This window comes from Phocoena phocoena, chromosome 17, assembly GCF_963924675.1.
Source record: "Phocoena phocoena chromosome 17, mPhoPho1.1, whole genome shotgun sequence".
In the NCBI taxonomy this organism is placed as follows: Eukaryota; Metazoa; Chordata; class Mammalia; order Artiodactyla; family Phocoenidae; genus Phocoena; species Phocoena phocoena.
The window spans coordinates 13306645-13320656 of NC_089235.1; the positions used below are offsets into that span (position 1 = coordinate 13306645).

General features: G+C 39.4%; 1 protein-coding gene across 1 annotated transcript in view; it reads right to left on the minus strand.

Annotated features, from left to right (window-relative positions):
* CPA6 (carboxypeptidase A6) overlaps positions 1 to 14012 on the minus strand; it is a 264226-nt gene that overhangs the window by 57586 nt on the left and 192628 nt on the right. The window contains exons 5-6 of the mRNA XM_065895615.1: positions 13249 to 13350; positions 11091 to 11195 (exon numbers count right to left, since the gene is read on the minus strand). Of these exons, the coding sequence (XP_065751687.1) occupies positions 11091 to 11195; positions 13249 to 13350 (207 nt within the window). The remainder of the gene's footprint in view (positions 1 to 11090; positions 11196 to 13248; positions 13351 to 14012) is intronic.

Genomic DNA, 14012 nt, shown 5'->3' on the forward strand with positions numbered 1-14012 from the left:
CTTTGATCTCACTAATCTACACCATGTTCTCAACATTAGTGTTTTGTCTTTTTTAGAACACTATTATATCTCCCTGATCAAATTCCCACTCCTCAGTCAAGGCCTAATGAGACTCACTTCCCCACAGATTTTTCCCAAACCTTGTCTTCTTCCAAAGTCTCATGGATTTCTCTGATTCTTGAATTCCTTCAGCTGCTATAGTCAGTATAATTTAATCCCCAAAGGTACACTGTTTTATGTTGTTTACTATTGTTTCCTGCACGTAAATATTTCTTCTCAAATAAAATACAGACTCCTTGAGCGCTGGGACCATGACATACTTCTGCTGACCCCCAGAATGCTGAGGGCTGAAAATGTAGTGACCAACAAGAAATTGTTGGACTGATTAATGTAAATACTTTCCAGGGGAACCCTAGGTAACATTAATTAAAAAAAAATAACAGCTTTATTGGGATATAACTCACACATTCTATAGTTCATCTTTTTAAAGTGTACCATTCAGTGGCTTTTAGTATATTCACAGAGTTACGCAACCATGACCACTATATAAGTTTAGGATATGTTCATCAACCTAGAAAGACATTTCTTATCCTTCAGGTATCAACTCCCTTACCCCTGATTTCCTCCAGCCATAGGCGGCCACTAGTCTACTTTCTGTAAATCAGCCTGTTCTGCACATTGCATGCAAGTGGGACTGTGTAATATATGGTCTTTGGGGACCAGCTTCTTTCAGTTAGCACAGTGCTTTCAAGGTTTATTAACATTGTAGCACATATGAACACTTTCTTCCTTTTTTACATTGAGATGTAATTCATTTAAAAGCATACATTTCAGGGCTTCCCTGGTGGCGCAGTGGTTAAGAATCCACCTGCCAATGCAGGGGACGTGGGTTCGAGCCCTGGTCCGGGAAGATCCCACATGCCACAGAGCAACTAAACCCGAGTGCCACAACTACTGAAGCCCATGTGCCTAGAGACTGTGCTCTGCAACAAGAGAAGCCACTGCAATGAGAAGCCTGCACACTGCAATGAAGAGAAGCCCCTGCTCTCCATAACTAGAGAAAGCCCGCACGCAGCAATAAAGACCCAACGCAACCAAAAATAAATAAAATAAAATAGATTTATATTTTTAAAAAAGTATATAGTTCAGTGGTGTTTTAGTATATTCATAATGTTGAGCAGTGGTCGTCACTATCTAATTCTAGAACTTTTCCATCACCTCAAAAAGAAACATGGTACCTGTTAGAGCCACTCCCAATTCCCCTCTCCTCTCACCCTCTGGCAACCACTAATCTACCTCCTGTTTCTATAAATTTACCTATTCTGGACATTTCATATAAATGGAAAGATACATTATGTGGTCTTTCGTGTCTGGCATATTTTACTTAACGTGTTTTTCAAGGTTCATCCCTGTTGAAGCTTGTATTGTACTTCATTATGGCTGAATAATATCCCGTTGTATGGATATACTGCATTTTGTTTATCCATCAGTTGATGGACATCTGAGTTGCTTCTACTTTTTGGCTATTATGAAAAATGCTATAAACATTCATGTACACATTTCTGTGTGGATATATGTTTTCATCTCGCTTATATACACAGGAGTGGAATTTTGGGGTTGCATGGGTAACTCTATGTTTAACTTGTTGAGGAACTGCTAATCTGTTTTTAACCCTATTTTTAACTTGGTAGTTTCCTTTGCTTTGTAATTTAATTTTTAAGTCCATGACTTTTAAGGTTTGTGAGTGTTCCTTAAGTCTCTATCTGCTCTATTTTCTTTGTTCCCTGCCCTCCGTTTGCCCTCATATTTAAGTCTCTTACTCTTCTGCAAATAATATCTGTTCACTTTTGCAGAAAGATAACCTCCACGTTCTGTATATTAACCTGTTTCCTTCTCCTTATTTATCTATTCTAGTTTTCTTTCTTTGATGAATTAATTTAGTGTCTATATCATCCCTCTTGGCCCATGACAAATTTAAGAAAACTTTATTACCAAAAGGTAGTGTTTCTTAACGCGCCTTTTGGTTTCATGGTGAAGGGGCATCTCCAGTGCACGTTTTGATAGTAAGTCTACCAAGTTGTTCCCCCCTACGTCCCCCTCCCCCAAATCCCCCAACGTACTATAAATGTAACATTAACGATGGTTTGCTAATTTGCTATAAAGAAGCATTGAACAAGAGAAGGATTCTGCAGTCCAGGCGCACCTCCATTGGTTTCCTTTATTTTGCTTACAAGATAGAAAAATTTGTAAAATGAATACTAGGAAAAAAAAGAGTGGCAAGTATTGAAATCAAAAGTGACAGACAGCTCTATATTTTTCAACATAATTAAATGATTTTCAGTTTAAAAGATAGAAGCCTACAATCGGGTTGTGTATTTTGTGTTTTAAAAATGTCTACCAGACAGTAGTTATATGTTGAGTTAATATAGTTAACATAGTTAACTATATTATATGTAGTTAACATAGTTATATGTTAGTCACATGTTGAGATAATGAATTCATTTGAGCAGTTTTCAAAATAACAAAATAATCAAGTCCATCTCACCAGTCAGTTAAGCCAGGTAGTTTGCTCTGTGTCACTGTTTTCTAAGCTTTGTGTGTCCAAGACACTCATGGACTCATTCTCTAAACTGGAGTGGGGAGCATCCCAGGGCCTGGCATGGGAGAGTCAAGCTGGTTGAAGAAGAGAGGGACATACAGAGCCAGAGCCACAGGCTGATGCTTCTGGTTTCCATGGTGCAGTGAGTGAGTCAGGGTCAGTTGATAAGGATTATACACAGCAGAGAGGAGAGAGCAGGGATGAAATTTCCCTTGATGCTCTAGGCAGAAAATAGCACCTGGTTCCAAAGAGATTGAAACCCACGTGTATGGAGACCTGGTTATTCTTCTTACAATACATTTTAAATGTTGAGATAAATGTAGATTTGCGTGTAATTATAAGAATTAATACGGAGAAATCCCTTGTACCCTTGACCCACTTTCCCCCAATGGTAATATTTTACAAAAGTATAGTATAAAGTAACGATCAGGGTACTGGAATTGATGCAGTCAAGATACAGAACCTCTCCATTGCTACAAAGACCCCTCATGATGCCCTTTTATAGCCACATCCACACCCCTTAACCCCCAGCAAACCACTAATCTGTTCTCCATTTCTATACAGTTGACCCTTGAACAACGTGCGGGTTGGGTTGCTGACCGTCCCAAAGCAGTTGGAAATCCACGTATAACTTTACAGTTGGCCCTCCGTAGCTACTGTTTCACATCCCGGGATTCAACCAACCGAGGATCATGTAGTACTGTAGTATGTGTTTATTGAGAAAAATCTGTGTATAAGTAGACCCCTGCAGTTCAAACCCATGTTGTTTAAGAGTCAACTGTAATTTTAACACCTCAAGAATATTATATAAATGAAATCATACAGTATCTATTTGGGATTGGTTTTTCATTGTATAATTCTCTGGAGATTCATTCACATTGTTGTGTGTTTCTATAGTTCATTCTTTTTTTTTTTTTGGTGAGTAGTTTTCCATGGTATGCATGTGCTAGTTTGTTTAACCATTTGCCCATTGAAGGATATCTGGATTGTTTCCAGTTTTTGGTTGTTATAGATAAAGCTGCTATAAACATTCATGTACAGATTTTTGAGCAAACATAAGTTTTAATTTCTCTGGGATAAATGCCGAGAGTGCAATTATTGGGTTATATGATAGTGGCATGTCTTCTTTTAAAAGAAAACGTTAACTGTTTTCAGCAGTATCTCCATTGTTTTACATTCCCACCAGCAGTGTGTGAGCAATCCAGTTTTTCCCCATCCTCCCCAGCATTGGCTGGTGAGACAGTCTCTCCCCCTTTCCTGTGTGTGTGTGTGTGTGTGTGTGATTTTAGCCATTCTGACAGGTGTCTAGTGATAGCTCATTGTAGTTTGAATTTGAATTGCCCAAATGGCATCTTTTTGTGTGCTTTTTTTTTTTTTTTTGCCATCTGTATACTCTTTTTGGTGAAATGTCTCTTTATGTCTTTTGCCCATTTTCTAACTGGATTGCTTGCCTTTTTATTGTTAAGTTTTGAGTTTATATATCCAAATATGAATCCTTTCTCAGATATCTGGCAAAGTTTGTAGCCTGTCTTTTTCTTCTTAACAGGGCCTTTCACACAGCAAAGTTTAAAATTTTTATTTTATTATGTTTGATAATGTCCAGTTTACCAACTTTTCCTTTTATGAAGTCTAAGGACTTTTTGCCTAGCTTTAGATACTGAAGACTTTTTCCTATTCTAAAAGTTTTGTAATTTTACATTTAAGTCCGTGATCCATTTTGAGTTAATTTTTGTATAAGCAATGAGACTTGGGTTGAAATACATTTATTTGCCTATCGAAGTCCACTTGCTCCAGCACCATTTGTTGAAAAGTATGTCTTTCCTTCGTTGAATTGCTTTTGCACCTTTGTCGAAAATCACTTGGGCATATTTGTGTAGGTCTATTTCTGGGTCTTCTGTTCCACTTGTCTCTATCCCTTCACCAGTACCACATACTTTTGATGACCAATGATATAATAAGTCTTGAAGTTGGGTAGAATGATTCTTTTACAAAATAGTTTTAGCTCTTCTAGTTCCTTTGCCTTTCCATATAAATTTTAGAATAATTTTACCTATATCTACAAAAAGTCTTGCTGGAATTTTTATAGGAATTATGTTAAACATATATCAATTTGGGGAGAATTGACATTTTTCTGTATTGAGTCTTCCAATCCATGAATATGGTATGTCTCTCTGTATATTTAGATTTTGCTTCATTTTTTTGATCAGTGTTTCGTAGTTTTCAGCATATAAGTCCTATACTTGTTTTGTTAGATTTACTCCTAAGTATTTCATTTTATAAGTAATTATAAATGGTATTATATTTTTAATTTCAGCATCCACATGTTCATTGCTAGTATATAGAAATACAGTTGACTTTTGTATGTTTATTTTCTGTCCTGTGATCTTGCTGAACTCACTTACTAGTTCTATTTCCCTGTAGAGTCCTTGGGATTTTCTGTGTAGACAATCATGTCACTGACAAATAGGAAAATTTTATTTATTCCTTTCCCATCTGTGTGTCTTTTATTTCCTCTTCTTCTATGGACTAGAACTTTCAGTACTATGTTAATTTAAGAGTGGTGAGAGTGGACATCCTTACCTTGTTCCTGATCTTAGGAGGAAGCATTTGGTCATTTACCATTAGGTGTAATGTTTGCTGTAGGATTTTCATAGATGTTCTTTATAAAATTGAGGAAGCTTCCCTCTATTCCTGTTTTTCTGGGAGTTTTTATCATGAATGTCGAATTTTGTCAAGGTCTTTTTCTGTATCAATTGATAAGATTATGTAGACTTATCTGTTCTTCAGTTTGTTAATATGGTAGATTACATTGGTTGAATTTCAAATATTAAAATGGGCTTGGATCCTTGCAATAAACCCCACTTGGTCATGGTGTAGAATTATTTTTTAGATTACTAAATTCTATTTGCTAATATTCTGTTAAGGATCTCTGAATCTATTTTCTAGTTTTGTTTCCTATTGTTTTTGTCTGATTTTTGTATTAGAGTAATGCTAGCTTTATAAATGAATTGAAAATATTCTCTCCTAATGTCTGAGATTGTGTAGAATTGGTCTCAATTCTTCTTTAAACATTTGGTAGAATTCTTCAGTAAAACCATCTGGGTCTGGAGATTTCTTTCTTTCCTCTTTTTGAATTTTAAAATTATGAATTCAGTGTCCTTAATGGTAATAGGCATATTCAAATTATTTCATAATGGATGAGTTGCAATAGTTCGTGTTTTTCAATTTACTGGTACATTTTGCCTACGCCGTCAAATTTATATGTGTAGGGTCATACATAGTATTCCCTTATTGTCCTTTTGATATCTGCAGGGTTTGTAGTAACATCTCTTTCATTCCTAACATTGGTAATTTGTATCTTCTTTTTTCTTTGTCTCTCTTGCTAGAACTTTGTTAATTTCATTGATCTTTTCGAGAAACAGCTCCTTGTTTCACTGATTTTCTGTAATGATTTTCTGTTTTCAATTTCATTGATTTTTGCTCTTATCCATATTACTTCCTTCTGCTTGCTTTGGCTTTATTTTCTATTCTTTTTCTAGGTTCTTGAGGTGAGAGCTTTGATTATTGTTTTGAGAATTTCCCTCTTTTCTAATGTATGCTTTTAGTGCTATAAATTTCCCTCTTAGCATTGTTTTAGCTGTGTCCCACAAATTTTGATATGTTGTATTTCCGTTTTCATTCAGTTCAATGTATTTTTAAAATTTCCCTTGAGATTTTATCTTTGACCCATGGATAATTCAGAAGCATCTTAATTTCCAAGTGTTTGGAGGTTTTCCTGTTATCTTTCTGCCATCAGTTTCTAGTTTGATTTCATTGTGGTCAGAACACACAGTGTGTCTGATTTCATTTCCTTTAAATTAGTTGAGGTTTGTATTTTGGTCCATGTTATGATATATCTTGGTATATGTTCCGTAGGCACTTGAAAAGAATGTGTATTCTGCTGTTGTTGGGTTGGGTGATCCATAAATGTGACTTAGATCCTGTTGGTTGATAGTGTTGTTGAGTTCTTTCATATCCTTGTTGACTTCTTTCTAATGAGTCTCTTTGGTTATTTTAAAATTTGAACTTGCTGATACTACTACCACTACTGAGTTGATTTAATTAACTGCTTATTATATGCCAAGCGTTCTGTTAAGTCCTTTACAAGAATTATATAATTTAATCCTCCCAATAAACCAGTGTGTCACATATACTGAAGTTCAGAGAGGTTAAATGACTTGCCTACCAAGGTCATACAGCTAGTAAATGGCAGAGCTGGCATTCCAACCCAGGGCTGTCTGACTACCAAATGTAACCTCTGTGCAATCTGCTGTTCTATCAGGATTTAGGACTCGATGAGTTTTCTTCCAGTTCACATTTGAGTAAGGATGCAAACATTATAGTGGTGGCTGTGGGAAAAGTCCCACCAAGGTATGGTTGGCAGCCTCCCCAGTGATTCCCACTTCTTGGCATTCATGCTCTTGTGTCATGCCCTCCCCTTGAATACAGTCTGGACCTAGTGACTCTCTTCTAATGGACAGAATATGGCAAAAGTGATGGGGGGATGTCACTTCTGAAATTAGGTTACAAAGAGACTGTGGTTTCCATCTTGGGCCTGTTCATGCTCTCTCCCTCTCATCTGCTCTGACGGCAGCCAGGTACTGGGTTGTGAGCTGTCCTATGGCGATGCCCACGTGGCAAGGAACTGATGTCTCTGGCTCACAGCCCTGGGGGACCTGAGGCTGCCAGCAGCCACATGAGTGAGCTCAGAAACAGATTCCCCATACAAGCCTTGAGATGGCCAAAGCTCCAGCTGACACCTTGACTGTGCCTTGTGAGAGACCCTTAGCCAGAGGCACCCAGCTAAGCTGTGCCTAGATTGCTGACCCACAGAAACTATCAAGTAATAGATGTTTGTTGTTTTAAGCTGTTGAATTTGGGGGAAAACACCAAGAAAGAGAGAAAACAAAGGAAAGAAGCCAAAATTTTGGCTTCTGCCACCATCCCCTTCTTTGGGGGTTGAAATTCCAGGGAAATCAAGAGATGGTAGAAACCACTGCCAGATTGGAGTAAAACATGTAAGAAAAGGGAACCTGGGTCCTTGTTCACCACGTTTCTTTCTGAGAGGTCTCATGTGCCAACGAAGGGCAAATGCAGAAGGAGACAATCAGCAGTGTGGTGTGTGTCAGCCAAGAGAGGGCTTGACATAGCCTCTTAGGGTCTCCTGGGAGAAAGAGCCTTGAGATTCCCTGGTGCCCCCAGAGATGCCATGGAAATTAGAGGAGTTGAGACCCTGGGAGCCTGTCTTGGGATTTCGGTGGTGGAGGGGAGGTGACCTCTGGAAGGGACACTGCCTGGAGCCCCTCCTGGACAAGATACCCCCTGCCATCTGTGGATGGCAGGATTTAACCAGGGACTTAGTGTATAAGATATGATGCTTCAATGCTGGGCAGACTTAAGGTTACTTAAATCTTTGAAGTCCCCATTCCCTCTGGCCCCAACACCGCCATTCTGTGGGAGCAGGGGCTTAAAGCCAAGATGAGAACGTTTCTTACAAGCCTGTGATGCTATCACCAGTCATTGCTATCATGTGGCAGCCCCATTGCTTCCACAAGGACACTGGGACCAGTGACCCGTAGGCCTCCTTTTTTTTCCACTTGTGTTCCTTCCCTGACTCAGATGGGAAATGTTCCTGATTAAATGGAGGGGTAAGTGACAGCCATAAACAGCAAGAGTAAGAGAGGTATGGAAAGGGTAGCAGAGGCCCAGAAATAGACTCATCTGTGTGCTTGAAGTTGGCTTGGTGCAGGAGGGAGGAGAAGCCTTTCCTCACTCATCTTTGGTGAAATGGAGCCTATTCTTTTTAAAGTTTTTTTTAATTTTTAAAGAAATTTTTTGGCTGCGTTGGGTCTTCATTGCTGCCCGCGGGCTTTCTCTAGTTGCAGTGAGCGGGGGCTACTCTTCGTTGTGGTGCATGGACTTCTCATTGTGGTGGCTTCTCTTGTTGCAGAGCATGGGCTCTAGGCGCACGGGCTTCAGTAGTTGTGGCATGTGGGCTTAGCTGCTCTGTGGAATGTGGGATCTTCCTGAACCAGCACTCGAACCCATGTCCCCTGCCTTGGCAGGTGGATTCTTAACCACTGCGCCACTAGGGAAGCCCCTGGAGCCTAATCTTAATTGATGCTTCTTGCTCTTGCTCCAGAATGAACTACCCTCAATTGATAGTCACCATACATGCCTGTTCCTTTTTCTGTGGTTACATTGTGTCCTCCTCTTCCTTGGAAATTTAGCTTGGGTTCTAGGGCTGCCATGTATGGCTGTACAGATTGTGCACTGCAAAAGTCCAGGCGGTACCATATCCTTAGGAGATGAATTGTAAGTCATCTCCCAGAAATCTTTCCATATCATAACCCCTGGATTCTCACACTCCCATTCATTCACAAATAACTGAAGCACTATTAAGTGCCAAGTGTTGTTCTAGGTACTGGGGATTTGGCAATGAACAAGATAAATAGAGTTTCTGCCGGTGGCATTAGTATAGGAAGAGACAGACAATTACCACATGAACAAATAAAGTAAATTTAGGTGTTATAAAGAAGTTGCACATGTGGGGGTGAGGTAAAATGTTTGGGAGATACATTCTTATGTTCTACAATAATACACTGGACCATAGACTATAAACAATAGATGTTCTATTCTTAACCATTTTGCCCCTTTTCCTTTTGAAACTCAAGACAGCAGACAATATGTTGTATGTATACAATGGATATTTAATGCAAGGTGTTAGAGTTAACAATTAGCTTTTGCATTTATCCTACCAGGATGAAATGGTATTTTAAGAGAATATGAATTGCTCAATGCGCTGAGTGGGAATAGTTTGAAAATTTTATTATTACATTATAAAATTAAGAATACTTTTGTGGGTTTGGCTGTGGTAGGCAGATTTTACAAATTAATACACTATTGACTTTTTAAAAACTATATTTATTTATTTTTGGTTGCATTGGGTCTTTGTTGCTGCACGCAGGCTTTCTCTAGTTGTGGAGAGTGGGGGCTACTCTTTGTTGCGGTGCGTGGGCTTCTCATTGCGGTGGCTTCTCTTGTGGAGCATGGGCTCTAGGTGCGTGGACTTCAGTAGTTGTGGCTCACAGGCTCAGTAGTTGTGGTTCTCAGGCTCTGGAGCGTAGGCTCAGTAGCTGTGGCGCACGGGCTTAGTTGCTCCGCGGCATGTGGGATCTTCCCAGACCAGGACTTGAACCCATGTCCCCTGCATTGGCAGGTGGACTCTCAACCACTGCGCCACCAGGGAAGCCCCCCAGTATTGATATTTGTGGGGCATATTTTCTAAGACTAGGAGAGCCTTCAAAATAATAAACCTTACTAGGTCACATAATTTTCCCATAAAACATAGTGAAATATAACTGAAATATTTAAATATCTTTTGTATCCTTAATGGTTTTCTATGAGTAATTTGTAGGGGTTTTTTTCTGGCTAAGAACCTTCCTTCCCTTAGACTTCTTCACTGTTATTACCAGTACCAGTCGTTGGCTTTTTTTAGGAGTCTTAAAAAAAAAATACTAAGTAGTGGGCTTCCCAGGTGGCACAGTGGTTGAGAGTCCGCCTGCCGATGCAGGGGACACGGGTTCGTGCCCTGGTCCAGGAAGATCCCACATGCTGCGGAGCGACTGGGCCCGTGAGCCATGGCTGCTGAGCCTGCGCCTCTGGAGCCTGTGCTCCGCAACGGGAGAGGCCACAGCAGTGAGAGGCCCGCGTACCGCAAAAAAAAAAAAAAAAAATACTAAGAAGTAAAGGTTATAAAAAACCATGAAAGTCATTGCATTCTTGACAGTAGAAAAATATCAGAACATATGAAGATGTTCATCCATGAGGTTGGCCCACTCTTGGGATAAGAACCCCCTCAATACACTAGCCTTAGAGGGCTTATGACTTAAATGAAGCCTTCAGAAAATGAGAAATCACCATGAATCAGCAACCATTAGAGTCACTGAAAAGTACTGAAACAGAGAATGTTAAATGCACAGATGCTAAAGGTCTTTGGTGTCTAAATCACAGATCCATAGCAGGAGGGCAAAATGTAGTCACTTGCTCATCTCTTTATGGCTGTAGCATACATGAGATCATTTTGACGGAGAAGACAAGAGAATATCACACGAGAAACTGTTCTGGAACACCATAAATTGGATTTGTAGCCTTTTGCTATATATCAGCTACTATGCTTGGTTCCTAATTTGTCACGAATTCATAAACGCTCTGAATCTCAGGTCCTTTCTCTTTAATGAGGGTTGGTAATTCCCACCTCCAAGGGCAGAGCTGAAGATAAACAGAGCCAGGGTTTTGAGAGGCCTTCATAAACATAGAAGAAACCCACAAAATCACGGTGTTACTGTCATTCCATCAGATATCGCTGGCTTCACATTCCCAGTTTTGTTCCTTGAGCAGAATAAAAACACTGGCTAGTGAGAATGGACACTCTGTAAAGGGTTTAACTTACTTCTTTTACAAACCACTGACAAAAGGCAGGACCAATCCATTCTCTTGCATGAATACCGCAGTCTATCCAGACAGCTCTTTTGTAAGCTCGTGATCTTCTGCCCAGCTGAAAACAAGAGTATTCACAGTAACCAATGCAGGCTTTTATTTTTGGATTGACTGACCAGCATAATTTAATATGGTTTCAGCATAATACTTCACTAGAGTTGGGTTCATTAAGTAACCCATAAAAAAGACAGATTTCCTATCGATTTCAGAAGTCCAGGCTTGTTTATGCAGAAAGAATAAATTTATTGTCTGAATTACGAATCAAAGAAGTAGAAAATACACAAGGAAAATGCAATTGCTTAAATAGGCTTGCTTCTCCATTTTCATATAATATGTGACTTAAGTAAGAAGCTAATTTTTTCCCTCCCTCTCTCTCATCCTTGCCCTGTTTCTCTCCACTGCCCTCCCCATGCAGGGAATCAGACGTATTCCCAAGCAATATCTATTAAAGAAACAGCTATGCCTTATATGTAGAGAAAGTCAAATTTTATTACAATACAAAAGGGAAACACAAAGTGATTTGTAGAGTCAAGTGACAGACTTTTCTTTATTATCCTATTATATCAATTTCATTTATAATACGGTTTCTAACCCAGTTATCAGTTGATGGCTTTTGACATTATAGGGGATCTAGTTTTCATTCATTCATTAATTCACTCAACTAATGCTTTAGGAAATCCTTTTTAATGTCAGACACAGTGCTTGGCCTTGGAGATTCAGAGACGAGAAGACAAGGAATTTATACGGTAGTAGGGGAGGGCAGACACATGAGCAGTTAATCATTATAATGTGAATATATGTAAGTTACTTTGGCAACTCGGGTGCTATGTCTCATTTCCCTGTGGATCAAAAGAGGAGCCCTTGAAGAGTTGAGCAAGACTTGAAGCTTGCCCTGCAGACAAGTGGAAGAAGGCATCTCAAGCTTGGAAGAGAATCTGAGCGCACCGTGTTTGAGCAGCTGCTTCTGGGGTATGAGGAAAGAATGGCAGATGAAGCTGGACACAGAGGCAGAAGACACATGAAATTGCTGGATACTAAGTAACAGAGACAAGGCTTCATCCTGTATTCCATGGGAGGTGTGTGTGTGTAGATGGACGAGAGGGTAGAGGATGGGGACTCACAGGGAAGTTCAGTCCTGAGGCTGCTGTGACTGCAATAGTCCAGGGAGAACAGATCCAGAAACAAGCTAGGGCAATAGCAGTGAGGACAAGAAAAGAGGTTTTGACAAATCCAAAAGTTAGAAGAAAGAATTGTCAGTTCTTCATGTTAGATTTAAATAAGTGATGAGAATAAAGGAGCGGAATTCAGGATGGTTCATGTTTCCTGACCGGAGCACGGCAGTGCCATCCTGAGTCTCAGGTGCTTTGGTGAGTATCGAGATGACGATGGCAAGGTGGCAATGAGCTATGAATGTCCAGTAAGTACCAGGGAGCAGACTCCACTGAACAGAAAAGTCTGGAAACTGTTGAAACCATGGGGTGGATGTGCCCATCCAGGCAGGGTGGGGAGAGGGAGAGCACAGCTGAGGAGAGAATCCTGGGGCCACCAGCACGTAAGGAAAGAACAAGCGGAGAGGAGCCATTGGAGGAGACCTGAGAGAGGATGGTCTGAGACAAGAGGAGAACCAAGTAGGGGTCATTGCAGATGTTTTAGAGGTGTCGTGAGGGCAAAGGCCAGGGAGTCAAGGTCTGAATGGTTGCTGAGGAAGTAGAGACAGTGAGGCAGGGAAGTCTTTTTAGATCTTTGGCAGAGAAGAGATGGTTCAGTGGCTGAAAGAGAACGCAGGCTCAAGGGCTGGGAATGACGTATACCTTCTTACACATTTCTGTAGTTTTGCACTGGTTCATCGTAAGCAGCACCAACTCACAAATAATGTTGGTCATTATTTTTGAAGTGCATAAATACTGTTTTCGAAACAGTATTCTTTGGAATACTCAATGGCAAAAATTAAATATGGCTCAAAAACCTAAGGGAAATTTTTTTTCTTAAATTACCAGATAAGGTTAAATGTGAGACACGATGAAATGCCATTTCGTTTCTTTTCCCCATAAGTCAAAGCTGAAAACGACGAATGTTTAGTAAATATTTAGTTACTAATTTCTTATTTTTACCTTTAAAACAAAAAGAGATCTTCCCTCATATGATTTTCCAATAGAGAACATGTGAATGAGGCCTGAATGAGTTTTATTCAAATGATGCATCCAATTTTGAATCTAAAAGCAAGTAAATAAAAACCACGTCAGACTCTCACAATTATGGAGCTTTTAGTAAACAAAAGAGAACAAAAAGACAACAGTGGGTTAGGAACTCAAAGAAGCATATGTGGAGCATAAGATTGAATGAAAAACCAATTTTGTAGTTTTAATTTTCTTCAGGACAGACACTTAAAATTACATTTTATTTTCTGCTTTTATGAATAGTTGCTTTATGTCTTTATATTGTTCCCCTTTTAAAGCATACCTTCTACTACTCTGTGTCATTAACATCTTAATGGCAGAATTTTACAGAAAACTAATCAATGTGTTCTGGGTCCTTTTTGAAAAATCAAACTTTATTTCCATTTGCCCCCAACATTTAGAGGAAAAGAAAGAAAGCAGCTTCAGGAAAACCATCCCAACTATTTGAAAGTGTTTATTAAAGTCCTCTATATTGTAATTTGCCACAGAACAGAAGGTGCTAAGAAAAAGGCATTATCTTTTGCATTTAAGGTTTATTCTACCCAGCCACACATTGGAGGGCATACTCTGAATAATTTCCCGAGTAATAGCGATACATTTGCATTGATCCATTCACACACATTTATCTGTCATCGGGGAAAGTTATATTTGAGATGGATAAAGAAGGCACTTAGAAAGATGGGTGACATTTCTGACTT